Raw genomic sequence first — 26,502 nt, 5'->3', positions numbered from 1 at the left:
ACAAAATCCCACAAATTTTTGTGAAATTAAATCTCAAAAATACCACATTCCTAACCAAAATGCCTAGCATACACTAATGGTAGCAAAACCAAAACCAAGCTAGCTCCAGCTGCTGGAAATTATCTCCCATGTCACACACTGCACCAAGCAATAGCTGGGTTTTGGTTCCTCATATTCTGAAAACCATATAGTCTGTTTTGAAGTGGAATATGTAAAAACATAAAATGAGCAATTTTAGTGGCCAGAGATTTAAAATAATGCTAAGAAAGTAAGTTAATAGATAATTCTAGAAATAATGACATATAAGAGGAAAAAAAAATCCTGGAAAGGTATATTCACTTTTTTCAGGAATAACTGGATGGATAGAGTGATTCCATATATAATTTATTCAACCTGATAGATATATCAGGTTGAATAAATTATATATATTTTGAATAAATATATTCAAAATACTAAACTGGAATTTCTACAATAAACTGAACAATGCAAAGGATTTATCTGAAAAACAGTTTATTTGAAAAACACTCAACAACTATTATTAAGAAATAATTTTCCCCTCTACATTAATGTATTTACATATACTATACATATTTATATATATATCTATATATATCTATATATATCTATGCACACACACATACAGAGTTTTAATTTGAATTGTGTATTACTACATTGGATCCATAAAGCTATGTATCATACAACAACTTGGTTTAAGGTTTTGCATTTCTTGGATATAACAGTCTTCTTTTTGTCTGTAACTGTGTAAAATTTAAACAATTTGAAGACGTGTTATCTCAATGCATTGCTAGTAACTTCCTGTAGACACTGTTATTCACATTAGTAGTCAACGTTGCCCTTCTAGAACTAGTGGTAGACATCAACTGGCCACTGCTGTTACTACTGTTAGGATCAGAAGTCTTTTTACAACTGAAGAGACTGAAAAATTGTCTCCGATACTGAGAAGAAGCATAGTAGTAAATAAAGGGGTCAATACAGCAGTTAATGCTGCTGATAGAAACAGAGAGTAGGTAGGCAAAGTAGAGATACTCTGAGCTGCTGTCATATGAAAAAAGGATATAATGAATTAAGAGGAGAACATTTGTTGGTCCAAAGCAAATAACGAAAACAGAAAAAACAGCCACACACAAGAGCAAGGCACGTGTCTTCTTATTTTGCTTTGCAACAATGGTGGAAGAACTAAGACAGCGAATGATACACACATAACAGACAGTAGAAATTATAAATGGCACTATGAAAAACACAGAAGAGAAGACAGAGAAGAAGTGGAGGTAATAGCCTTGAAGATCGGATTCTTCCAGCACATCGTGGCATGTAGTTATATTTAGCCTGGGTATTTCCGTTGTTTGCTCTCGTAGGAGAAAAGGGATAACCCCGGTTATTGCTACAAGCCATATGATGAAACAAACCAGTGAGGCACGAGTAAGTGTACGCCACCCCAGGGACTGCATGGGGTACACCACTGCTAGGAAGCGATCGAAGCTTATGCTTGTCATAAGCAATATTGAGCAGTACATGTTGCAGTAGAAGGCAGCAGTGATGAAACGGCACATCTGAGACCCAAAAATCCAGTCATTTCCAGAAAAGTGATAAACAATCTTAAATGGAAGCACACTTACAAAGAGAACATCTGCAAGGGCCAAATTCAACATGTATATTACAGCTGGCTTTTCGATTTTCATCTTTTTCAGAAACACGAGTATCGCTGCAATGTTCAGAGGGAGACTCAGCACAAGCACTAGGGTGTAAACTGCAGGAACAAAACGAGTCAGCCACGGACTAGTGAGGTATCTTGCTGTTTGAACTGATATCATTTGTTGTACATGTGCGAATAATGCAGTGTGATTGGTGACTCCTGATCCAACTTCGAAGTCATTTTCAGTATCACCGTCAACAGGAATAAGATCATCCTGACTGAATGAAGAACGGATGGGAAAACTTCTGATGTTTGGTATGCTGCTGTTATTTGGAAAGCCTGAAAAGTAAGAAAGTATTAAGATTAATAAATCAATATTTAGATGGTATGGGGAAGTGAAAACATCTTTCAATAATGAAAGGTAAGATTACATTAGGTAAACAAAATAATAAGTTTAATTTCTGATTCAAAGCACAGGTTGCCCACAGGTCAGCCATTTTATTTTAGCTCCTTCTGCTACAAATTTAGGTAACATGTCCTTTGTCTCCCATCTCTTAGCTTGAAAGCTTTTATTAGTAGTGATTCTAGCTATGCTTAAGGATCCAATCTAATCTATGCTCTCCATGGGCAACTTTCACACAAACACAACAGGGAATCTTCCAGCCTTGAACTGTCTTGGCCAGATCCTTCACACATTTTCTAATAAATGAGATGCTGGCATAAGTACTTATACAAAATTCCCACGAGAAGTACTCATCACCAAAATCACAAAAAGTAAAGGTGCAATGAAGGCATCATGGTTTTGGAATATTTCTGTGTGCTCTGGAGACATCTTACTCAATTCAAAGGCTCCCATCAAAAGAGATGGCAGAGCAGCTTTCAAGGTAGATGTGGATCAACTTTTTGCTTGTAACAGATGGGCAGCCACAGATTGTGCTGCAACACTTCCCGAGTTCTACTTATCCTAACCCACAGTGTGCAGGACAGCATGTATCTGCCATACCCCCAGGGCACTTCTGAAACCTACAGCTCCCTCTACAGCAAGGTTTCTGCAGCATGCTTTTGTAGCTAGGTCAGGACAGGCTATCTATGCTTTTTGAATGTAATAAGCCAGGAAATCAGTGTGATAAAGCACTAACTATGTGGCAGGGGGTTATTTATATAAAAAAAAAAAAACAAACCTAAAAAAAGAGCTACTGAGGCATTTTTTCAGCAAAGTTGTTTGTATGGAGAAATATTTTATAAGACTGTAATTTTCAGTTTTGGCTTAGTCTGCTTTGGCATAGAATAATTCAGGTGTACTGTTAGTAGACAGAGGTGAGAAAGTTACAACTACTCAAGTAACCAGTCACCTGTTTGGCTGTGCTATTGATCCTCTGTTGGATCCGAGATCACTAAAACAAAAATGAGGGTGTCTTAGCTCAGAGCCATGAGCTGAAAGTACCTGGTAATGATTCACCTGTGTAAGATGCTGCTTGTTAGAAGGAATTATTTATTTTATAGTAATTGAAACCTTTTTTTTTAGCCAGAACATCTGAAGGAAGCAGATAGCAAAGAGAAAAGTGGCTCCAGCTTTAACCAGCCAGTTACCTCCTTTTGTGCACAGGCAGTGATGGAAAGGCCCTACCCAGCATGGATTTTGTGAAATTCAGACTTTAATGTGGGGGGAGATCAGAGGACTGGTAAGGCAATTTGGTGATTTTATTTAGAGTGGCTGTGCTTTATGTACCATGCTGTGTCACAGCAGCATTCTAGGGGCAGAGAAACAAAAGGGAAGCGTTGGAGAGAATAGTTTTCATATGCAAAGTGACTAGATTGCAACCTCTGCCAGTCAGAAAAAAAGATGCTGGGAGCTTGTTACAGAGACTGTAGTAGGAATGATGTAGTTGGAAGCAGAAATGACAGAAGTACGTGAGATTTGGTGATTGCACAGAAGGGCACTAAACACATTCATAAAAGGGTCTATTCTGTCTTTTTAACAAGAACGTGAACAACAGGCAGAACTATAGAGCCTTGATCTTTAACACTTTATAAATTTAGTCCAAGCAGTTGGATAGCTCAAAAAGTCAGCTCCTAGCTTTGCAGCTAAGCTGCAGCACAAGTCCTTTTGTACCACACCTGCAGCCTGTGGCTGACATCAAAGAGTTAGGAGATCTTCTATATTTAATGATCATTGCAATAGAAGTATGTCGCAAATTACACTACTGGCCTTCATTCCTTTTGGGAGTATTATAACTATACTTGAATGAACACCCACCCCCCCAAATTTCTTACACCCGGAAGCTTTTCTCCGTGGTAAACACATCAATAAAAGTGAGGAAAAATTTGTCAACTGTATCTACTGTAACTCAAGTACACACAAGTTTTATTAAGACTTTTAATTATATGAGTATTTCTTTTCAAACCAGAAAACTATTGAAAGAGAAGACAATGATAATTTTAGTTCCCCAAAGGTTGACATGGCCATCTTGCTTTCTCCAGCACTGTAGAACAGTGTGTAGAACCAAACAAAGGTGACACGGTTCCATGTGAGGAATGCATGTTCTTGGGAACACAAGATATAAACAGACTTGAAGAGAGAGAGAGAGAGAGAGAGTAAAGCCTGGAGTTAGGAACTGTGTTGCCAACACTGCATGACATGGTAACTGAGGCACCAGCACCTCTCTCATCCCAGTATCCTTCAGCTTTGAAGGGCCTGAGCTGTGCTGCAGCTTCACACTTTTGAGAACTAGTGTTGTGTTACTTGGTTTGTTCCTGTTCTCCCCTGTTTATGGTTTCACCCTAAGTTGCCTCCTCTTCACCAAATGTCAATCTTATCCCCACACCCCCCAGTTCTCTAGAAACTTCCCTGCCAGTCCTCATATCGCCTCCCTGGCACCCTGTCACTCGGCTCTCCGTCCATGCCCCTCTCTGGAATCTTCCACAAGGGGCTAAGAGTGATTGGTCAAGGGCCAGGGGTCCCTCCTCCTAAGCTCTCTGATGTGTTGTTCTGTTTGTACTCCTTGTTTCACACCCCTTTATCCCCTCGGATGGCTGAACTCCTCCCTGTTTCCACCCCTCAATAAAAGGTGCTGCTCCCACTGTCTCAGGGGCTTTCTGGGGTTGTATCCCCTGAGGTTACAAGCTTTTTGTAAAACTTTGTACTAAATACCCTCTGGATTGTCTACTCCCTTCCTTCAGCATCGTCAGCCTTGTTTCTCTGAGGAAAGGGCTGACAGGCCTTGTCTCTCTGAGGAGAGGGCTGACAACCCTGAGCACAGAAGAGTGTCCCCTGCAGTCACAGTGTCGGGGCTAGCAGGAGGGCACCAAGTGGCCACTTGGTGGACACTGCGACAAACTAGCAAACCAACCCAGGCACAGTCACTCACCCTTATTGATGAGGTTAAGTCTCTTAGTGTGGATGCTCTGGGTTACGACCCACTTCTCATTACTAACTCCTAACTAAAAACAGTGTAAAAATATGCTGCAAGAAGAAAAATGCTATGACTGGGACAAGTACCTTTCAGTTGCTACCAGCTATTGTCTTAGCTATTGCTTATCATTAACTGAAAATTGCTAATAATTTTATTTATATCCTGAATTCTTGGGAACATCTTCTTTACAAGTTTATTAGATGAAGGGATTTAGAGTCACTTTTACTCCATTACAGAAATTTTCTAAAAGTAGAATCCTATTACAATAAATTAGAACAAAAAAAAATCATAAATAAGTTTAGTTAAAATTATCTGGAATAATTCGGTGAAAACTATGTGTTCTTTGTATAAGCAAAGGCTTTCTAAGTTCAGAGTTGAACTCAATCTTCATTCTGTCAACATCACCTCCATTCTGTCAACATCACCTCCATACTGACAGCTGTTCTCAATCCATGTCCCCATCTTGAACTTAGATGACATGAGGTACTACTTGCAAGCCAGTTTTGTGGAAAAATGTAATGAGGCATCACACTTGCTATTTTGGTGCCACTTGATAATATAAAGAATGGTGACTTAAACTTTCTTGATTAAACTAAATTTAATTTGAAAGCTTGACAGCCATGTATCAGTTCTTATCCGTTACTAAGCTGCATGTATGACACAGTGTTTGTAATTCTAGAAAAAACAATATGCACTCCACACTTTCTGAAATAGATACTGTCATGAGGTTTTGTATTCCTTTTGTGTCAGTGTGTATATCAAAAAGCTGAAGAGAGAGATTTATTCACAGAAGGGAACAGGATGAAATAATGTCATATTATTTCAAAAGATTGTAATGAACCTTTATAGCAAACAAAAAGGCCAGTTTGGGGGAAAGAGGCATTACCTTTAAACTGGTTAGTACAAGACTGCCAATATACAGTAGCTCTACAGAAAATGTTTTGAAATTACTGATTGTTAGAACTACACCAGAATCTGTGAAATGTTTCTTTCTAGCTGTTTTCAAGCTATAGATATCATATGTCTAAAACATATTTCACTACAGCTTAATTATTTTTTAATAATTCAAATAATCTATCAGGAAAACAGAAGTACAGTTAGTATAATGATTACAAATGTTCAGAAGGTCATCTTATTTTTCTAGGCTGTCATCCAGTCCTTTTGGAAGAAGTCAAGCTTGGTTGACTTCTATTTTTATAACAAACAGAACTCTGTCACATCAGCGATGAGAATAACCACTCTTTCAAAATACCTATAAAATTTAAACAGGTATGAAAGAACAAGATTAGTAAACTATGAACAAATAAACAGCAGGATAAAGCACTGAGCTTTTATCCTTGTGGTGTGTGTACTCAGGACACTGAATGATAAGCAGAGTCTTTTCTTTGGCTCCAGTAAGTACTTCACAAGGCAAAAAATACACAGAATCAGTACGACGCTCAGGTTGCCCAAAGTCTTCTTTTAGTCCCTGTGGTTTTTTCATCAGTTCTCCAACAAGGACACAGAGGAATTATGTAAAAAGCTCATCGAGCTTGTGATTGCTTAATTTTAACAATCCACAATGTGCTATTTTCTATCAATTATTACATATTGTTCATCTCACAATCAGGATACACATACGCTGCTTACCCTGACATTTTTTTTAAAATACAGAGATACTTCGTAATTTCTTTTCTTGTCTATTTTCATACGCAAGGGACTACTCTGCATCCCACTCTGTGAAAGGAAATACAACAGCTCTGACCCATCTTAAGCTCCAGAAGAAACTTTAAAAATATTTCTGTAGGCCCATGAGTATGGACAGGATGTTATAGACCAGCAGACTTCACAACCCAATCTCTTCACATCTTGTGATGTGAGAGACTAGAGAATAGGCTCTTACACAAGCCAATTAAGTATATTCTCTGTGGGCTGGTGGACAACAAATAATACTGATTTATGGGCATTACTGGTGACAGTTGCATACAAACTTGTAACAAATAAGTTTCTTTTATCTCCCCTTTGTATAATCCCAAGTGATAAGCATCTAGAATCTAAATTACTTAGTAGCCCTTAAATTAGGCATGTGAAGGCAGACTGTGAAGTGCATGCCAGACACATTAATAAAAACAAAACAAGACACAATCTTATAGGAGTGATGACAGTTATTTGCTTTTATAAAAATAAAACGGAATTGTTTATGAGTTCACATCTCCATTTATACAGAATTCATTATTAGATTACACAACTGATGTAGTAGCAATCTGAACACATTTTCTTGAACTATTGTTTTCTTGCATATGGGTGTCAGCTCTGTTTTGCTCTACTTTCTCATCTCCTTAACCACATATGCTGCCTTCAACCAATATAATCTATCTTGCCAGCCGGGTCCCAAGGCAGGGAAGTCCAGGCAAGTTCAGACCTTAGGCGGCACCTCAACAGCACTGGCGATAATTTGTAGGCACTTAAGACCAAGCAAGTGCCAAACTAGTGCTTTTTCACCTGCCCAAAGAAACAGCGCGGGTCAGTAATGTGGTAACTGCGCAGTGAAGGATGGGGGAAAAGCAGGAGCGAAGCTGCAGGTCAAGGCCAGAGCAGATCTCAGGATACAAGAGTGCACGGGCAACAGGAACGAAGTACATTGTGGTAAAAACAGGTTATCTAGGACAGCAGGGAGATTATATTATCACAATGGAAATGAGCACAAGAAGAGCAGAAGACATATTCAGATGATCGGGTTTTGTTAGTTCTATTGTGCATGAAGTAACTGGAAGAATATCACCAACAGTGAAATTTTTTTTAGCATTAACATGTACAGTTTATTTTTTACACCAGCACCCTCTTTTCTTAAAAAGATATTTTCTTTATACATCCCGTATGAACATGATTTCAACAGCTTCCTTCCCACTTGTCCTTGTGCTAAAAAGATGCCTAGCAAAAATTATTTGCCCTCTCTCGATGCTTCCCTCCCAGCATAGTTACAAACACTAGGTCTATCCCCTTTCAGTTTAGCTCAGTAGTCAAACTATGTTATAATCTGAAATTGCCTCTTAGCTGCTCATCTAATTAGCCCTTTTATGTATGTAGGACCTGAGGCTTTACTGCAGGCCACCTCGCAGGACTAAGTTATTTCTACAGCAGCACTATCATCACTAGCTGATGGAAAGAAATCTTAAACTGGATCAAGCAAAATAGTAATATCAAAAAAGCCCGTGCCAATCTCTAAATGCTCAATCTTTTGTACTGCTGTACCTCTGCCATAAGGTGTGAGGTTGCAAGCATGCATGTCTGCTCTCACTTTCCTCACCTCAGCATCTCCATCGTCTAACAAGCTCTGAGCGGGACGGATCCATGGGCTCACCAGTTAGGGCACTGCTGCTGCTATTAGTGAATAACCGTGAAATAGCCATGGAAGTCATCTATCTACTTGGGGTGCATATTCTGAACTGTTTTGTGCTGGCAGATCTTCCCAAGCCTGCGCCGCATAGAAATTCAGCCGGCACGCTGTTAATTAAAGGTTAAGAGAATCCAGCAGCAAGTCTCGCCGATCTGGTCCGTTCCACCACCACCTGCTACGGCCTGCCCCGCTCCTAAGCTACGGCGTCAACCCCGCCATCCCTCACCACCAAGAACAGCCTCTCCTCGCCGCTGCCACGAGCACAAAGAGCCGAAGAAAACTCGGCCCGAACTCGCACTGAAGCTCCCAAGCGGGAGCCCCGGGCTGCGTGCGGGCACACGGCGCTCTCTGTGGGAACGCGCCGGCCGCCAGGCCCCGTGCCCGGCCCCCGCCTCCCCGCGGACCCACCTGGCCGGGGCAGCGGGCAGCAGAGCAGCGCCAGGGCGCACAGCAGCGCCCGGGGCCGCATGGCCGCGCGATCCTTCCCGCACTCCGGCACTCCGTCCGTCCGTCCGTCCGTCCGTCCGTGCGGGCGGGCGGCGCGGGGCTGGCGGACGCCGCCCGGGGCAGGCGAAGAGCCGCAGCGGGGCTCCCTCCTGCCGCAGGGAGGGGGCTGCGCGCCGGGGCTCGGCGGCACGGGGAGGCGAGGGGAGGGGAGAGAGGGAAGGAAGGGGAGGAGAAGGCGCCCGGCTGCGGCCCCCGCGCCCAGCTGGGACTCGGGAAGCGGTGGCGGGCTCGGGCGGGGGGAGAGGTCGGCAGCGCCGGAACACAGGGTTATGTTCGAGGAATTATTCTAAAATAAGTTTGCCAAATTTGCAGTCCGAATGCCTCACGTGAGAGGTCGGCAGCGCCGGAACACAGGGTTATGTTCGAGGAATTATTCTAAAATAAGTTTGCCAAATTTGCAGTCCGAATGCCTCACGTGAGAGGTCGGCAGCGCCGGAACACAGGGTTATGTTCGAGGAATTATTCTAAAATAAGTTTGCCAAATTTGCAGTCCGAATGCCTCACGGGAGGAGTTCCAAGGCCAGATGAAATGCCTGCATTACTCACAGCTGAAAGATCACGCTGGTTCAGAAAAGCCCCTTACAGTTGATCTGCTTCGTACAAAGGAGATGACGTCCAAGCTTGTTTGTATTGCTTGTGTTCAGTAAACTGCTCCACAAACACAGGGCAACCCAAAAGTGATTGATTGCCTGGCTCTGCAGCCCTGTCTGCTGTTCTAAAATCCCCGAGAAAGTGGTGCCACTCCCCAGTCCAGTGGACAAACTTCATAAAACCGCTGCACTCCTTTGGAGACGCTCAGGAATCGAGAGGTGGTTGAAGCAAAACCTAATGAGGGTTGTAGGAAAATATTTTGGTAATTTTGCAGCTATTATTTAGAAGCTTTGCTTCAAAAACATCCCACTGATGTTTAAGTGCTTTGTGTTTATTAAGCCTGTAAGACTTAAAGTGGACACTGGCTTGCTAGGGTGTGCCATCCATGCCTCAAGTGAATATCCTTCAGTTTACAGCAGTACGGACAAAAATGGGAAGGAGGGAAAGGCTGATTTGAAGTTGCTTCTATGTTTGAAGTGCCTTTATTACTGCAGAAGCACCGACCTTTGTTTTTAATGGAGGGAAAAAAACATGGAAAACAAATTTCCCTAATCATAAGTATTGGTTTACAGTAAGTTGTGTCTTTATGGTGCCCCTCAGTGCTACCACTAGTTACAGCAGGGTTGAAGCTACCTGTATAGAGCAAGATATAAATACAAGTTTTACAGCTGGCCAGTCTTCCTACAGCTCTGTCATGCTACATGTTATAGGAAACGTAGAAAAAAGTGCCTTATACTTAATTGAACTATTAATCTGTTTAGAAAATACCTTAATCGGAGGTAATTGTTTCATCTGGGAAGAGAAAGTAAAGCTAATCTTGGTCATTTCTGTGGTCTCACAGTTCTGTAAACATTCACAAAGGTTGCTCTTCTAATTTTCTAAACCCAATATAGAACTGAACTAAAACAGGTAACTGTAAAAATTACTTAGGTTCTCAAAGAAGCATATATTGCCAGGATTTTTCTTATATTTCAAGAAGCCTTAACCAGTGGGCCAATGCTTGAGAAATAAATTAGATTACAGTGATGGTGTAACATACAAAGAGAAATTCAGATTGAACGTCCAGGAAGTATTTTAGTCACAGACATTAGAAATAGTCATAGGGCTATGCCCTTTCATCTTTGTAACCTGGTTATTGTAAATACAGCAAGTGAATAAAACCCATGCTTGTTAAATTTTATGTCTGCATATGGAAACCAGATTTAAGTTTTGTATCCTGTAGTTTTCTGAATCATCAAAATAACTTATCATAACAGAAGTGAAGAGCTCATGACTTATAAAGCTTTAGTTTTGAATTCTACTTCTTGCACCTTTTTCAGAATTTTGGGGGTTTTTAGTAGAGGTATGTTACAGAACAAAACTTCATTCCTGTTAACCAAGTTTACAAAAAAAGACTGCACCTATCTAGTGAGACTGCTACATCATTACTGTTTGTGGAAGGAGATCTTTCTTGTACACAGATTGCCCTGGTGTGTGCCAGAGGTGGGTAGTTACAGCTGAAAGATGAGCACAGAAACATACCTGAAGCAGGGAAATCAGTCATCTAGGTAGAGGATTGTGTATCTAGTTGCAAACTTTTGAAATCACATGTGGCTGTCAGTGTTTCGATTTTCTAGGAATGAAGGTTGTTGTTTTACTCCTGTATGCTTTAAAATGAAGTTGGCCAGCTAAAGGAGGCCCACAGATCAGTGCAAAGTGAAATAGAACAAATCTTGTTGGTGTTTCTGTCTGCCTGGTCTTGGCAGAAGGAGGTTCTGCAGTTTTGTGGGTAGTTTTGTATCTTCAGAAGCCCTTGAGAATGGAAAAGTTCCAAAATAAACTAAGTTAGCTGCCAAGCACTGTTAGTCAACTCTGAAGACACGTGATAGAAAAATGCAAGCCTTGGGGTTAACAGGCTAAGACTATTGCCTATTATAATTTCTTTTCACTACCACCAGTTAAGGAGGACAAAGTTGAGAGTTAGGCAGGTTGTCCAAAGAAAGATGCATTTTCTCCTGTAGTGACAGCTGATGCATAGGTCCAATTCAGTTGTACTGGCTTTCTTTTTTCAGATTTTGAACCAGCAGTGCAAGTCCTTCCACACCACCATTTCATGATTTAAACTGGTTTCAGCAAGTCCTATCTAATGCTGAAGTTCCCACATTGCATCTTACAGTAGTCTCTAAAAAGCCTTTATTTTTTGTTGTAGTTAGCAGCTGTCAGCAGCAGTGGGTAATAACAGAATCACTTAACTCATTTGTGTGGTACTTCACACTACCATCAATCTTACATGGGGTACAAAACATTGTGGTCAGTCCTGTTCAGCAGGGCTCATATTATTGTTCAGTGACAAGGCCCTAAATGGAACTACCTAATTAAGGAAAAAAGCTTAAGGACTTCAAAGAAATTAAATGGAAATTACTCTTTGATGTGCACTAGGAAGAACAGGAAGCCCAGGAAATGGCTGGAAAAGGGTCATGCTGGTACACAGACTGTACCACTCATACTTGTCATTATGTGGGAACCAAAGAAGCTTCTCTAAGCTTGCCTGCTCCAGGAAATAATGGAGGAATGCACTATTTGCATTAGAACCAGGCAGGTACTAGATGTGTCAAGTGTACCACACAAAATTGCATATCCAGGAGTGAGTTACTCCCAAAAAGGCTGTGGGTCTCTGGCATGTCTCACCTGCACAGCTCCAGGCTTTTGCCACATTACCTCAAGAGTCTGTTCTTAAGAGCAACATCACACCTGTGACAGATTTAGTGCTCAGCTAGAGTTTGTTAAAAATATAGCCATTAATCAAGTTTGTTGCAAATAAAAAGGGGAACAAAATATTGGGAATGTAATTAATATTCAAGAAAAATTCAGTTCTCTTCTTTGAAGGAAAAGTGAAGCACTGTTTTCACTTTTCTATCCAGCTATTTTAAGCAAAGCAGGGCTTCAATACTAAAGCATTTATGTCATATTAAAATGGTTTATACATAACCAGCTAGAAGAAAAATGGAATCAAGTAGTAGTTTTTCAATCCTTTAATTAGGGATATTAACTGTTTTAAAGCAGTCATGTGTTCAAACTTAATGTCATGCATAAATTAATATCTCTGCCAATGTAATTTTTTTTTCAGCTTGTGTAACACCACAGATCAGTATATCAGCTGAGTTTGCAATCCATATATCTGCCAGTGACTTAATACTGTTCTATTCCCTTACCAGAGTTAATACTTAATATGCTTTTATGATTCATTCCAGAATGTCTCACTCTCCATCTTTTGAAGTGTTCATTACAATAGAAGTGAGAGAAGGAATTATTTTCTATTGGTCACATTACCTATGGCACAAACTTTTGCTCTGTAGGTATTAGTGATAGTTCTTAAGCAAAATCATCATCACATTCAATAGCATAAAGGCCATGAAATCTTCACTGCTGAGCAGCTCTCCTCAAGTGTACTGGGGACAGTCAGGCTTAATTACATGCAATTTTATAAATTAAATGCACTGAAAGAAGTTCTTTGAATTACCATCTAGATTGCAGCTTTAATAATTCCTTGAAATGAAATTTAGGGACCAAGCCAGTTTAATTAGGTAATGTTTATTTTACATAGAACAATCTCCAAAGAATATTTAAAAAACCCAATCTAAATACTGATTTTATTGCATTTATTTTCTTACAAAAAAAAAAAAAAGACAGACAGGCACAATTTAGGTATTCAAATACTTCAAACTGAACAACTGTTCGCTATTCAGATTTCCCCAATACCACTCCAAAGGCTGTGAAAGTAGAAAATGTCATTTTGCACGAGGCAGTAGTGCATTTAGTAGGAATGAATCGTAAAATATATTTTTGTGAAGCAACTTGTTATTGTCACTTTATAATTACCTATAAAATTTTTTGAATTGCACAATAAGTTTGCTTTGCAATTGACAACTGCCACAAAATAGGCCTAGTATGTAACTAAGTATTTGCTCAAACTATCCCTTAGAAACAAATTAGGTTTTCTTTTGGTAAATACTTAAAGTCTAGTATCAGCTATATTATATATCTGAGGTAATTTTAAAAATGTTTCAATAGGAAGAGGTTTATATATTTAACTAAATTCAATTTCTGCCTACCTTAAAATCTACACAATAGCTGTGTGTCCTAAAGAATATTTTGATTTTGAAGTACCAACACCAATGAAATCTTGAGCTGTTTAAATGAATCGATTTCTTGGTTTTCTGTTTTGTTTTCAATGCTGAAAAGGCACTGTGTACATTCTTCTGAACATTTGGTGTTTTAGGGTGTGTTTTTAAAATTTAACAAGCATCCAATGACAAACTTCAAATGTTTATAAGCAAAAAAAATACTGAATAGACTTCCCACTGATTGATGAAGTCCATCATATCTGAAAGTACTCATTTTCCATAGAACTTCGTATTCAACAAGAATATGAGCAAATTCACATTCACTTTAGCTTTATCAAACATTTTCATTACAGCCACACCTTCATACTGCATCTGAAGCAAATCCTGAAACAAGAAATAAAATCATTAGTGTCTGTCTAAATCCATGCCTTACAGTAACAAGATGTGATAAACATCACCAACTCCAGATTCTTCATAACTTAAACAATTGCAAGCAAATATTGGGGTACATGTAGTAAACATTACGTGTCCTCTAGATCCTAAGCTACAGCAGCAAAGCAGAAGAGATACTGTTTTCTGTGTATTTCCATTTTTTTTTACTTTTTCCTGCTTGCCGCCTGAATTAATGTGGAGGTTGATTTCATGTAGTCGCCCCAAGATAAACATTAATTCAATGCCCATGCCCAGCATCCTGCAGAATTTATATAATTATTCTCCACGTTAGCTGCTGCTCTGTACTGATTGACTGGTTCATGGATACATGTGAAAAAAATATTGAAAAAGTTTGTAGTTATAGGAAACGCAACAGCAGCTATATAGCAAAGTAACAAAATTCAAACCTGGAAATGGAGCTGCACTTTTTCCATCTCGACTCCTAAAAATTTTGCTTTGATTTCAAAGTCACCCACTTCTTCTCCAGGTGTGATATCAAACATCACATTCTTAAACCTTGAAACAAGAAAGGTAATTGAATACACAGGCTGTATTCAGGTTTGGGGAAAAAGCCTGCAGAACATAGAACTTTGACCACAAGCACTGTCACTGGTGTCAAAAGAATCACTCTATCCCTCCCTGCACTGCACTCCATACAGTGTCTTCCTAGACTTTCTGGTAGTACTGGTAGTGTGAAATACAGAACTCTGAAGTCTTTTGTACTAGAAAAACAACTCCCAAAAAAACCCAACCCAAAAAACCTCAACCAAAACAAACAAACAAACAAACAAAAAACAACAACAACAAAACCTAACAACCAAAACCAAACCAACAAATAAAGAACTCAACATAACAAGGCACCAAAAAAAAAAAGTCTTTGGGAAGTTCAGTGAACAAATTGGATCCAACACCCACTGGACAGAAACAGGACAACTGTATTTTCCTTCTGCCATGCCAAGCATCTTCCTGCAGGTATATATTTGCCTCATCTGGCTTCCTCTACCTGATGAACACTTGGGGAAAAAAAACCCAAAACCCAAAAAAACCTGAAAAAACTTTTCCATGCAGAACGTGGATGGGAAGGTGCAAAGAATGGAAGACTTTCACTAGCACAGTCTCAAAATGGAAGAATACAAAAGGGATGTTAAACCACCACATCCATTCACCCTGCCATAGTGAGGAAGAGCAGAAAACCTGAGGTTTACTAAGTTCCTTGAAAGTGACTGGTCAATATATGAAAAAAGATTGCTACAACTGCATAAAAACGTGGTCATTAATAGAGAGTCTGCTGCCAAACTTGCACTTGTCCATGTAAGATGGTGCTAGCAGTGGCTTATTAACATATTTTCCAAAGGTAATCATACAGCAAGGTACAAAGTAAAAAAAATAATTGCAACAATTAGACTGTAGCTTCCTTCTGAGTGCCAAAGTCGGAGGCAATTTTAGCTGTGGCACAGGGCCCCTTTGAAAATGTTGATTAGAAAATGCTTGGAATTGGTTTCTATTGCACTTACTGATTGGTTTGAAGATCTTCAATTTCTAGGATGACACCTTTTTCATGAAGTCTTGCAGCTGTGTACTTTAGTGAGGTCTGTTTCAGCTTTTTGCTTCCCTTCACCTCCTCTTTTCCATCTAATTTAATTGACCTCCGTGAATTTCTGGGAAGAGAACAAGAAAACTGGCTTTTGGTGTGTTTCTCAGATCCTTAATACTTCAGCCATATTTAACTTTCTGTGACTCTTTCTTGAACTTCTCTAGAAAACCAAAATTAACATCTCAAAAAAATCTAAGAGTTACAGGAATTTTTAGCATTCAGTGAGTCATCTAAGTATCTTGCCAATGATTTTGAATCATCTTTTAGCACTTCCTTCAATTCTATTGTGAAATCCAACACTGATCCTCGAGTCCACAATCTTCAGTTTAAAATAGCAATTTGTAAACTTAAGGTGACATAAATGGTAAATACTCTGTAATTAGAGTTAATTTTTGGATTAATGAAGTGTGCACTAGGAAAATTAATGTTCATGTCAGTAAAATGTTTTCATTTTAACATTTTGGTGGCATTGATGGATGGATTGCTTTCAAGTAACTCCATCATATCTGAAAGGTAAAATTATTTAGGCATTTATTTTCCCCTTTTCCATTCTAAAGACAAACCCCAAAACTTGTAAAAAAGGAAGAAACCAATAAAATTACTTCCCAAAGCTTCATGACCTCAAACTATGCACATGGATCTGCAAAGTAGCACCAATTAAATATATTGAAAACATCTATATATCTCTTTACATAGACATAGACTTTTCTTTCTCAAAGGCAGTCTTAAATAAATGTAAGACTTTAACATCCAGATGCTGATGCAGTTTACAGCTCTCATGGACCTTTTGTAGATTGTCAATCTGTTGGAACAGAAACTTTAAACTACATATTAACACCTTCTCTCTCTCTCTTGACAAAACACACTAAAAGACACATTAAAAGAAAGACTCAACTCACTTTCTTGTTAAGTTGTCTAAGCAAGTTTTTATATAAGTGTTGTAATAATTAATTTGTTCCTCATAAAATGCTGTCTTGGAGTTAAGTGCATTCAAAGTCTGCTGGAGTTTCACCAGTTCAGCTTTTCGATGATGTCTGTATCTTCTTTGATTCCGGATATCCTAAATAAATTTATTAATGCATCGTTTTATTAATTTGAAATTTTAAAAAGTCTCAGTTCATTACCATTGCAATTTGTAATTACAAAATCTGACTTAAGTACTGAGAGAAAGCACAGAATTATCCTGTTAGTTCTCACAAGAACAGTACCTGTAGGGAGTACAACAGTTTGTTCACATGGCAATCACATTGCTACTCATATATATAAGTGGTGTTGAACTTTGCTGTGCTCTACAGGGCCTAACAGACACAGAACTCATTAGAAAAATATCACTGTTGTGCTAAAGATAGTTCAATATACTAAGGTTCTTATGGCCAGTATGGGTTGTGGATGTGGAATAGGATTTGTTGAGAACAGTCCCTGTACTTTATCAGCATCAGGATGGGCACAACATTGACCCACTTTTCTTGTGTCCTGCCCAACCACAGCAGATCAGTGTTAATAACAATCAGATAATATTTCATGGGGGTTTAAGACTTTTGAAACCTTACCAAGACCACAGACATTCTTAACTGAAACAACACTAAGCAATTCCAATTACTGTTAAAATATACAAAGTTATATTGAAACACTATAGAGGAGGAGTTAAATAATCATCAGCATCAAATTCAATATCAGATTTGGATAACAAAGGTTGCAGTTTGATGTCATTCATTTCAGTTATTCAGGAGTGTAATGTCTGTCACTTGTTTTGTCAGGGAACGAAAACAATTTGCTTGGTATGTGGATACTTCAATAGTTTAGGGTAGCATTCCCTGAAAAATATGTTTTACTTCTCTAATTGGAATGGATTTAGGCTAGATGCTAAAAAACATTGATATACAAGGAAACACTCAGTTTACCTTAGCAATCTCATTTATAATTTCTTGGTACTTAGTTGCTGAAGACACTAGTCCTGCTTGTTCCAGTGTCCGGAGATTTCTCTGAATTTTCCTTTTCTTTTGTTCTATTGGTAGCTGCCCGTCTTCAAAAATAGACTGACTGTGCTTCATTTTCTCTGGAGTTTTGGAATCTAAGATGGCACGTTTTTCTACAAGTTTCAAATTCTCAGATTCCTGGGGGAGGGGAAAAAAATCCAGAACAGTTATTTTCCCGATTTTGATAACTGTAAAGAGTTCAAGTACATTGACTTCTCAAGTACATTGAATAGGGGATTATCAAGAATCAAGGTGTATCTTTATGTCCTGTTACCACTTGAAAGTACCCCATTTACTATGCCTTTGGACATACCTTAGGTAGGTAGTGACAACACCAAGACATAAATTTGAATTAATCAAAATGTCTAATTCAGCCAGGTTCAATGACTTCAAGTTGGGGGAAGACTGTCCAGATCTCACAGGTGTTTCTTACATATGCACACACTGAGATGAACTAAAATTGGCACATTATTAAAATGCAGTTTTGTGTGTCAGTGTCTATGGGAAAGACTTTAACTGTGAGCTCTTCCCACTCGATTCCCAAACTAAGGATAGCAGTAGTTCCCTAGATTTGCTTGCATAGGTTAAGCAAATAAACTAAAGGGTCAGGCAAGTTGAGTTACAAAACTGGATTTAATGAGAGGGGGAAAAAAAGAGTAGAAATATTCACCTCAGGCTATTTGTTGTACTATAATATAGGAGAGAAAAGACCATGTTTACAAAAAATGTAAAGAAAAAAAATACTCAATTTACATTCTAGTGACTCCAATACAGCAAGAAAAAATATTCTATTCTAGCTTACAGCAAGACTTACATTTTGTTTCACTCTGAAGTTGTTCCCAATTATACAGTAAAAAACCCCAACTATACAAGTCTCATATTTTGAAAACTCTAAATCTGAACAGTCTCAAACTGTCAACAAACAATTTCATTGTTATAATGTGATGGAGAAAGCTGTCAGAGATCTGTTAAGGCTTTCAAATAGTTATAATAAAATACTTCCTTCTCTATTTAGGCACAGTATAACACTTACCTGTTGTGCAGTGGCTGGTGTTTCTAGTATTTCTAAGAGTGTATCCCCTGGTTGTGTTCGTATCACATCCACAATGAGTCTTTTGGTCCTTTTGAAAAGGATATTTAGAAATTACTGAACAGTTATCACTGTATCACTTGTACATGTCATTCCTTTGACCATAAAAGTAGTAAACTCCCCCTTTATTATTATTGGTAAAATTGGATTATTGGTAAAATTTGCTTTCTAGCTTTTCATGTTTCACAGCTTTCTTTAACAGCATTGAGTATCTGGTTTCTACACAGCCTGAATAGAGAAACACACGTAAGCTTCCCTCCATTTATTTTTGAAAACAGCAACCAACCAGCACTGTAAAACAGTTTCTGTTAATAAAATACAAGCAACAACTCACATGTGGATTTTAATTGTGATCGTGACATAACAGCAGACAGAAATGTGAAGTTTAAAAAGCCTGAGCTACTCATCATTCCATTTAGGGTCATATTTACTGAATAAAGTGGAAATACACTCAGAACTGCTGAACTTCGAAGGAATTTTTCATTTGATGCAGTGCATTTACACAAACCACTTAAGGACAGATATTTCTCTAGCGACAACAGACAAGAAGCATTTCCTTACTAAAAAAGGGAAGCTGCTCCAACCCGATATGTTAACCAGTTCTTTTCTTGGTAGGAATTTATCTCATTCCTGCTGCCTATTTGTTGATAATACTTCCAAGAACATCCTGCTACAGAATTCTATTAATTTAGAGGACAGGATTACTGAAATAGCTCGTTATTCTTAACAATCAACAGAAAATTAAAGATGCAGCTTAAGTTTCCAAGGAAAATGTCTAAATATTGTCAAAATTTCTATGATAAAACCTAATAGTTTAAAGTGATAGTCTACCTAGGTTCAGTTGCTTCTTCAGAAGTAAAACGTCACACCATTGAACAAATCCAGAATACTTATTTCTGATTTAAAAAGCTCAAACAGCTTAATAGATCAGATATTAATTACAGCCCATGTCTGTCCTCCTAGTTATTAATGCTGTCTTTCCCTTTTAATGTGATTTTTTTGCCTTCGCACACATGGGGTACATATAAGCACAGTAATAGAAGAGAGCAGCATCCTGTTCTCTCCCTTTCTCAGATTGTACTAGGATCTTAAGGAGGCCAATCCCTTTTCTGGACAACTTGAAATAATGTCAAAAGATGGGTGCCAATAATGTGAAACAAAGTGCTGTTATGTGATTAATTGTTACGATAAAGTAGCTTGTATTCCAGAGTATCCCTGTAGTCATTTGTTCCCAAGACAGAAGAAACACAATTTTCTTTCCTGGATAAAAGGAAATAGTGCAGTATGCACTATTCCTGCTGAAGTAACAGTTACATTCTTTTCAAATGGCTGATGACAGTATATCAGGAAGGTGTTTATTTCTGAGTGGGAGGAAAGGACATGGTAATACTGTCTGACCCTTTTAAGTGCAGACTGCTTTTCATCTCTGCTTTCCCAAGGCTGTGGCATTTTTAAGCAGAGTGCTTTTACAGCTTTATGAGAAAAAGTTTCCTAGATAATGATGCATTCATGCTCAAAATACAAGATGGCAATATATTTATTTTTCTAGAGAAACTGACGGTTCTTCTGACTTTTGGAAAAGTTTGAGTTGCACTGAACACAAACTGTCTTTTGAAAACTGAATGCACTCAGCACCTCAGAAATGCACTTAGGCAGGGTAAATGTTTAAAAAGCAACATTTAAAAACAAAGAAGCAATAAGCATTGCCAGAATATAAATGTTTGAGCAAAACTTACTTTATCATCAAACTTTTGAGATCCTGATCTTCACCTTCTCGTAACTCATATTTGCTTGTTAGGGACAGTGAAATCTCTGTTTTTGCAAGTTGACTCAGCGTGCTTTCCCTGTTGGGGTCATTGGGATCAACAGCTCCTTCCCCTAGAAGGAAACATATTTTACTCCAAGTTTTCCAATTTTCCCATGATTCAGTACATGAAGCAAACAAATACCTAAATGAATCACTGTAAACAATCAGAAATATTAAGCTTATTATATAGCACCTCCACCTCCTGTCACTTAGGAGTCTTTTTTTTGACACTGAACAATCAAAACAATAACATAGCTATTCATAAGCCCAATTACAATATTTTTGGAAATTACACCAATCCTTGCTTTTCAGGCTCTTGATGTGCAAAAGACTTCCGTGTTGTCTTCTCAAAGAATAATACAAACAATGTAACTTCCTTTATCCAAACATACAGTGATAATGAAGAAACAGAAGAGTAGCAGCTATGTTGACAGGTTATTCACTTGAATGTTGGTGTTATCCATGACTCCTAGCTACTTTCCAAAAAGTTTTCTACAATACATGCAAATTAAGTACCAGTCAAAAATGCATTACTTTCTAAGAAATCGGCATAATTTTAAAAAAGTAATTTTTATTTGGATATTTAAGTATCAAAAGAAAAAATGGCTGGTTTTAGAATTCTCTATATACTTTTTCTATGTTTCTACCCAACACTAGCAAATCTTAAGACCAGATTGCTAAAAAAAAAATAATTGTTTCCTCTTCTGCCCATAAAATGAAGTTATCCATAAAGACAAAAAACGGCATACCAAGGAAAGATTCTATATCAGGAACAGGTCCCAGACCTTCCAGCAATTCATTCAGCAGGTCATTAGTTTCAGGGGCAATGGCATCCTGGTGTTCCAGAAGCAGCTATAAACAAATGTAAATGAAATCATCATCCAGAAAAGGCATTCCTGGTATCTTTATACTTGAAACTAAGTCTGGAAACTAAATGTTGAAAAACACAGACCTATCATGATCAGGATTATGGAGGACCTTCCCAAGGCCAGGAAGCACCCTGGATTCCAGGCTACAGTTTAGAGCTGCCCTTGCTGTAAAACACAGCTTGTCTTGCTTCTCCAGCTATTGCCTCTGGAGTGCTAAATATCACGGCTGAGCAGATTTGCAATTCAGACTAACAAAGTCCTAACCATCACAGAATAAAGGATGATAATCCCAAGCAGAGCATTTTGGTGCTGCATCCTTAACACCCAAAGGAATAAAGACAGTGCTGGTGATCCATAGAAAGACACCTATTGTCTGTACATCCATTCCAGTAGCTTGCAGCAGTGTCAGTGATGTCCTTTCTGAAAGGACTGTATTTTCTGAGTGAGGAACCACCTCTGCAGCACCCACTGCACCACCCACTAGACATGTTATGCCAGTCACTGGGCTCACTGAAAGGACCAATGTTCACATATAAGTTCTGGTCATTACCTGCAAACATAGGTCTGTTGCTACAAAAATTAAAATAACAGGCAAAAAGACAAACCAGAAGGATTTTTTTAGTAGATTAGGTTACTAGTTTTCACTTGAATAAAACTAACTTTTAGAGTGGACTACTGTGAGTTGGGTGTTCTACCTTTTCGTAGTGTATCTCAGTATTTGAGAGAGATTCTTTGTGGTGTTCATGGGCTTTTTTTTTTTAATGGGAGAATGTTGTGGGGGTTTTTTTTGACTTGGGCAGGGGTTCACATAGGGGACATATTGCAATCCAGGAAACAAATAGTAGTACCCCAGTTGTAGGAGGAACATGTGGTAAACATTTAACTTACACCCTATTAAGTCATGCTTCAGACTGCAGCTACTCCCACAGTAAGAACAGGAATGATACCACAGCGTCAATTTTTCTAAATCTGATGTCGTCATCTGCTTCCAACAAGCCACATGACAGAATGCCAGAGCCACAATATACAATTTCTATTCCCAAAGGCTTTCCTTCAAACTGCTTTCACTTTCTTACCCAAGACAAAAAATTGTTTTAAAGTTAGAAATGTCACATGAGACTGGAACATAACTATTTTTTCCCCTCATCAGAAAGTGTTACATACTAATTATTATTCAAGATGATGCTTTTACATAAAAGCAGCATTCGCATTTTTCCTAGGGAAAAAAAATAATCTTGTATTTAGCTTCAGGACATTTTAGAGATGAAGTGAAGAAATTACTTCAAAAGTAAGAATGAAAACTGAGCTTTCCCTAGAGAGTGTCAGCTGCAAATATTTGATAATCTGTATGCTATAGTCCACTGACTAGTTTGTTTTGATTGACTTACTGAATGGGTATTGATAATTTCTTCAATGGAAATATATATGACAGGCTTGCTAAGGGTCACCATATCAGAGTATTCATCAATATTGAATTTCTCCTCTGGTTCAGGAACATCACATGCTGCTTGAAAAAAATTCCTAAGAGAAAATGAGAAAGACTTCAATAATTGTCCCTTATAAATTCACTTTATTTAGCCTGAATAATAAAGCCACAGTCAAGTCTTTGACAGGAATTATGTTTCTCTTATAATCCGCAATCTAACCTCAATGTTTCAAGGAGGCAACACGTCAATACAACTGATGAAGTCTTCTCTTTCCTTGGTAGCTGGTGGAAGACTGTTTTAAAGGGGTTGGGTTTTTTCTCCTAATTATTAAAAAAGGTAAATTTTAAGGACTTAGAGAAATATCTATTTAATGGCCTAGAAATTGTAAAAGGATTTCTCTGTTATTTTATGAAGGCACTTCACAGTATGAGGTGTGCTGAGAAGGAATTGATTGAAATAGATGCACAAAATTCCTATTTGTCCCACAAATGTTTACATTGCTGTTAGGCAGAAAATGAGGTGCTCAAGATGAGAGAAAATGTAGTATTGTTTATAAATATAAGAACCCTGACAGGAAAAAATGCAGTGTGGTTGAAGTGTTACTTCAGTATGTCTAGCATGCACATGGAGTGCTGAGACCTGCTTCCCAAAATGACAACTGGTGTGTCTCCAAGCTACTGCTTCTTCAGGGATGTGCACACACAGCCAAGAACCAGCAGGGTCCTCTTGTAGAGAACCACTTTGTTTTCTGAAGTAAGAAAACTTGAAATGCAGCAGCTGGGAAAAACAGGGTTTTGGAAGATGCCTATAGGTTTGCTCCAGGAGCCATACTGTGCCAGTCCTATGGTGTTGAAGAGGATATGTGTTTCAGGTTCATAGCACCTTTAAAGCATTGGAAAATAATAATTAAAAAGAAAAAAGAAAATGGACTGATATTCTTCACTTTGGAGAGGAAAAGCTCGGGACTACACATCAAGTTATACAAAATCACGGTGGTATTGCATGAGATGTGTGCAGAATTCATTAATCAGTCAAAAAAATAATGGCCAATAAGGTATGCAATGAAACTGCAGGAAAATTTTAATTTTAACGAACAGGTAGCAAACTTCTAAATATTGCTACAGGAGAAGTTGTGAAGACAGATGATTTCAAAGGCTTGGGAAGGGTGTGGAACAAATTTCTGCACAAGTTCATAAATGCAGACTAAAAGATCTAGGCAGGCTTAATAGCTTTGAGCATAGCTAACATTGCTAATACTGTTCCAAAGGGGAACAGGCAGCTAAGGGCAGCCACTGCTGCTGTCATAAGACAGCAGTGAAATTACAGCATAAGACTTAGTTAAATTACAGAGCATAAGCAAACAGATATTTAAGTTAGCTTAATTAGGAGAGGGATTCTTCCTTTTGTAGCAATCAAGGGCTGACTAGAGCAGTGCTCTTTAATTTGGCATTTGTTATTCTAGCTATAACACTTTCTACCTTATAGCTTCTTCATGTTTATGTCATGCCCTTAAATACTTCATTAAAATTACTAAGTTGAAATATCTGTGTCCATGGTTGACATCTCTCAAGGAAACACATTAGATGAACAGTGCATTTGCTTTCACAAAGAGCAGACACTAAAGACAGAAATTCTGAGTGCAAGTTCATTACAAAACTCAACAATACCACAAAGTAATAGCAATGAATGGGCAATAACCCCAAAGAATTTGTGTCCCAGAAGGTAGGAAAACATGCAGTTTCCTATGACTGCAAGATAAAATAATTATATCTATATAGAATCTGTGAGCAAAGCTGAGAGAATAAATAACAAACCCTACAACTTTTTCTTGACAGATATTTTTTCTTCCTTAGACAAAACGTTCAGATAGCCTCCCAAATCAAAGCAGACATTGATTCTTCTGGATCGTGAGTTACCACAGTCTGTTCTCAGTCTGTGTTTGCAGTAAAGAACTGCAAGCAAGACAGCAGAGATAATCTCAAATTAATGCACAAGCTAAAATACAACCTGTTACTCCTGCTCCTGTTGCCTCATCAGTGAGCATTTCTCTTTCCCATATCACTCAACATTTTAAACATTTTTAACAGGAAATTCCTATCAACAAGGAGTCCACCTCCCTTACTCATCCTAGAAGAAAGCTCCTCCTCTGTAGGTATTTGTGAGGGCTGTGCATACCTGAACTTCTGGTAGGTCTGTGAGAGGTAAGTGTTCATAGATGATAGATGTTCGCTTTCTCCTTCAAAGAGTTTGTTAGAAGCAGCGTGCTGGAGGACTTTTGCCACACAGCCTAGGTTCCTCCTCTGGTCAGGGTGTATCTGGCCCCCAGCTGTTATATCAATTATATCAAAGCCATCAGGAGCAACTATGGCAGGGTTCATGTAGCGATAGTACAGAAGGTTGCCAACAATCTAAAGAAACAGAAAAAAAGTTAAGAGATCTTCCCTTTGCATACAGGAGTGACACTTTTCAAAACATGACCAATCATTTCTACTTCTAAATTAGACCATAGGAACTGGTGCTAGACCCACATTACCTGTGGGTCTAACTGGAAGAGCCTCTCACATGATGCTCCTCCTATAACACCTGGGAACATCAGTCATGGATGATTTACACCCACATTTCAATTTGATACTGGCTGTAGTTCAGCTAATGCAAGACATGGAGTTAAACACAAACACAACTCTTCTAAATTTTGCAAGGGTCTTCTCCCAAGGCTCATTCTTTGAAGTGCTGCAGATACTGGCAGCATTTAATGCACTCACTGATAAGGGGACCCATTACTTCTCAAAGGGACTGTACTGCAGTGCAGCCCTAGAAATCTAGAGAACAGATTTCCCAAACTGCAGTTTCTGTAACAATGCTGCAGCATCTTCTGAAGATGCCAACTTCAAAGAATTCCTGGTCTCAGAAACAGGCAGGACTTTGCTTTCTGCAATTTGCTTTAGCTTATATGTATGCACCTGCAGAACTCCCAGCTTACACATTTAAAGGCTTTCAAGTGGGTACTCCATTTGCTATCTAAGTTTTTTAATGTGTTGAGCAATTTTTTTAAACTGTATTGCTGGAGTGATGGACAGTGAAGAATAGGGAAGTTCTGTTAAAATAAAAACATTGTACTTTTAGACCCATGCAATTAAACATTGATAAAAGGGGTTTTATTGAAGTGCAAAATAGTCCTAATTTGACAGGGTGTCAGTCTCTCAGCTTTTTAGAAGGCTTATGGAGCAATTCCCCTAAATCCTTTGAAGAGGCACCATGGCTGTTACCCTACATGGTACGGTAACTACAGCCACTGTGCCAGTACCATACTTACACCTTATTTTTCAGACTGTACAAATGCCATTTCTACAACTTTTACAAGCATCTTAAGTGTAATGTAATACAAGTGCAGTATAATCTACTCAAACTTTGCTTTTAGAAACCTTCCTTATTGAATTTAAATTACAATTTCTTAACATGGTAACAACTTCAGAGAGGGGAGAAAAAAAGAAGAGGACTACAGTGTTCTCCAGTGAAAGGACTGGTGATCACAAGGACCTCACCACCAATCCAAGCCCCAGGATGATTCAGATAAACTCCAGCCTTGTCAGTACAGCTACTATCCAAAACAGGTTGAGCACCCTCTTCCATACAAATTGCTGAGCACCCAGATTAACATACGTA

At 38.5% G+C, this 26,502-nt stretch overlaps 2 protein-coding genes across 5 annotated transcripts in view; both read right to left on the bottom strand.

The window, feature by feature from the left end:
• Positions 1 to 499: 499 nt before the first annotated feature.
• On the bottom strand, positions 500 to 9,173 carry F2R (coagulation factor II thrombin receptor). Its single transcript, XM_039729984.1, has 2 exons — positions 8,852 to 9,173; positions 500 to 1,993 (listed from the first exon to the last, which is right to left on the bottom strand). The coding sequence occupies exons 1-2, from the start codon at positions 8,910 to 8,912 to the stop codon at positions 795 to 797; spliced, it is 1,260 nt and encodes a 419-aa protein (XP_039585918.1). The 5' UTR covers positions 8,913 to 9,173; the 3' UTR covers positions 500 to 794.
• Positions 9,174 to 12,504: 3,331 nt separating this feature from the next.
• IQGAP2 (IQ motif containing GTPase activating protein 2) overlaps positions 12,505 to 26,502 on the bottom strand; it is a 123,569-nt gene continuing 109,571 nt past the window's right edge. For 2 of the 4 annotated variants that reach the window (XM_039729662.1, XM_039729661.1), the window contains exons 29-38: positions 25,015 to 25,247; positions 22,801 to 22,933; positions 21,293 to 21,395; positions 20,473 to 20,614; positions 18,680 to 18,767; positions 17,572 to 17,784; positions 16,570 to 16,730; positions 15,591 to 15,734; positions 14,484 to 14,592; positions 12,505 to 14,028 (exon numbers count right to left, since the gene is read on the bottom strand). In XM_039729662.1, coding sequence (XP_039585596.1) covers positions 13,915 to 14,028; positions 14,484 to 14,592; positions 15,591 to 15,734; positions 16,570 to 16,730; positions 17,572 to 17,784; positions 18,680 to 18,767; positions 20,473 to 20,614; positions 21,293 to 21,395; positions 22,801 to 22,933; positions 25,015 to 25,247 — 1,440 coding nt within the window. In that variant the 3' untranslated portion in view covers positions 12,505 to 13,914. The remainder of the gene's footprint in view (positions 14,029 to 14,483; positions 14,593 to 15,590; positions 15,735 to 16,569; positions 16,731 to 17,571; positions 17,785 to 18,679; positions 18,768 to 20,472; positions 20,615 to 21,292; positions 21,396 to 22,800; positions 22,934 to 25,014; positions 25,248 to 26,502) is intronic. The other 2 variants (XM_039729663.1, XM_039729664.1) reach the window with 2 other exon arrangements.

This window comes from Passer montanus, unplaced genomic scaffold (genome assembly GCF_014805655.1).
Source record: "Passer montanus isolate IOZ18808 unplaced genomic scaffold, ASM1480565v1 scaffold7, whole genome shotgun sequence".
NCBI classification, from domain to species: Eukaryota; Metazoa; Chordata; class Aves; order Passeriformes; family Passeridae; genus Passer; species Passer montanus.
This window is presented reverse-complemented; position numbering and strand designations above follow the sequence as displayed.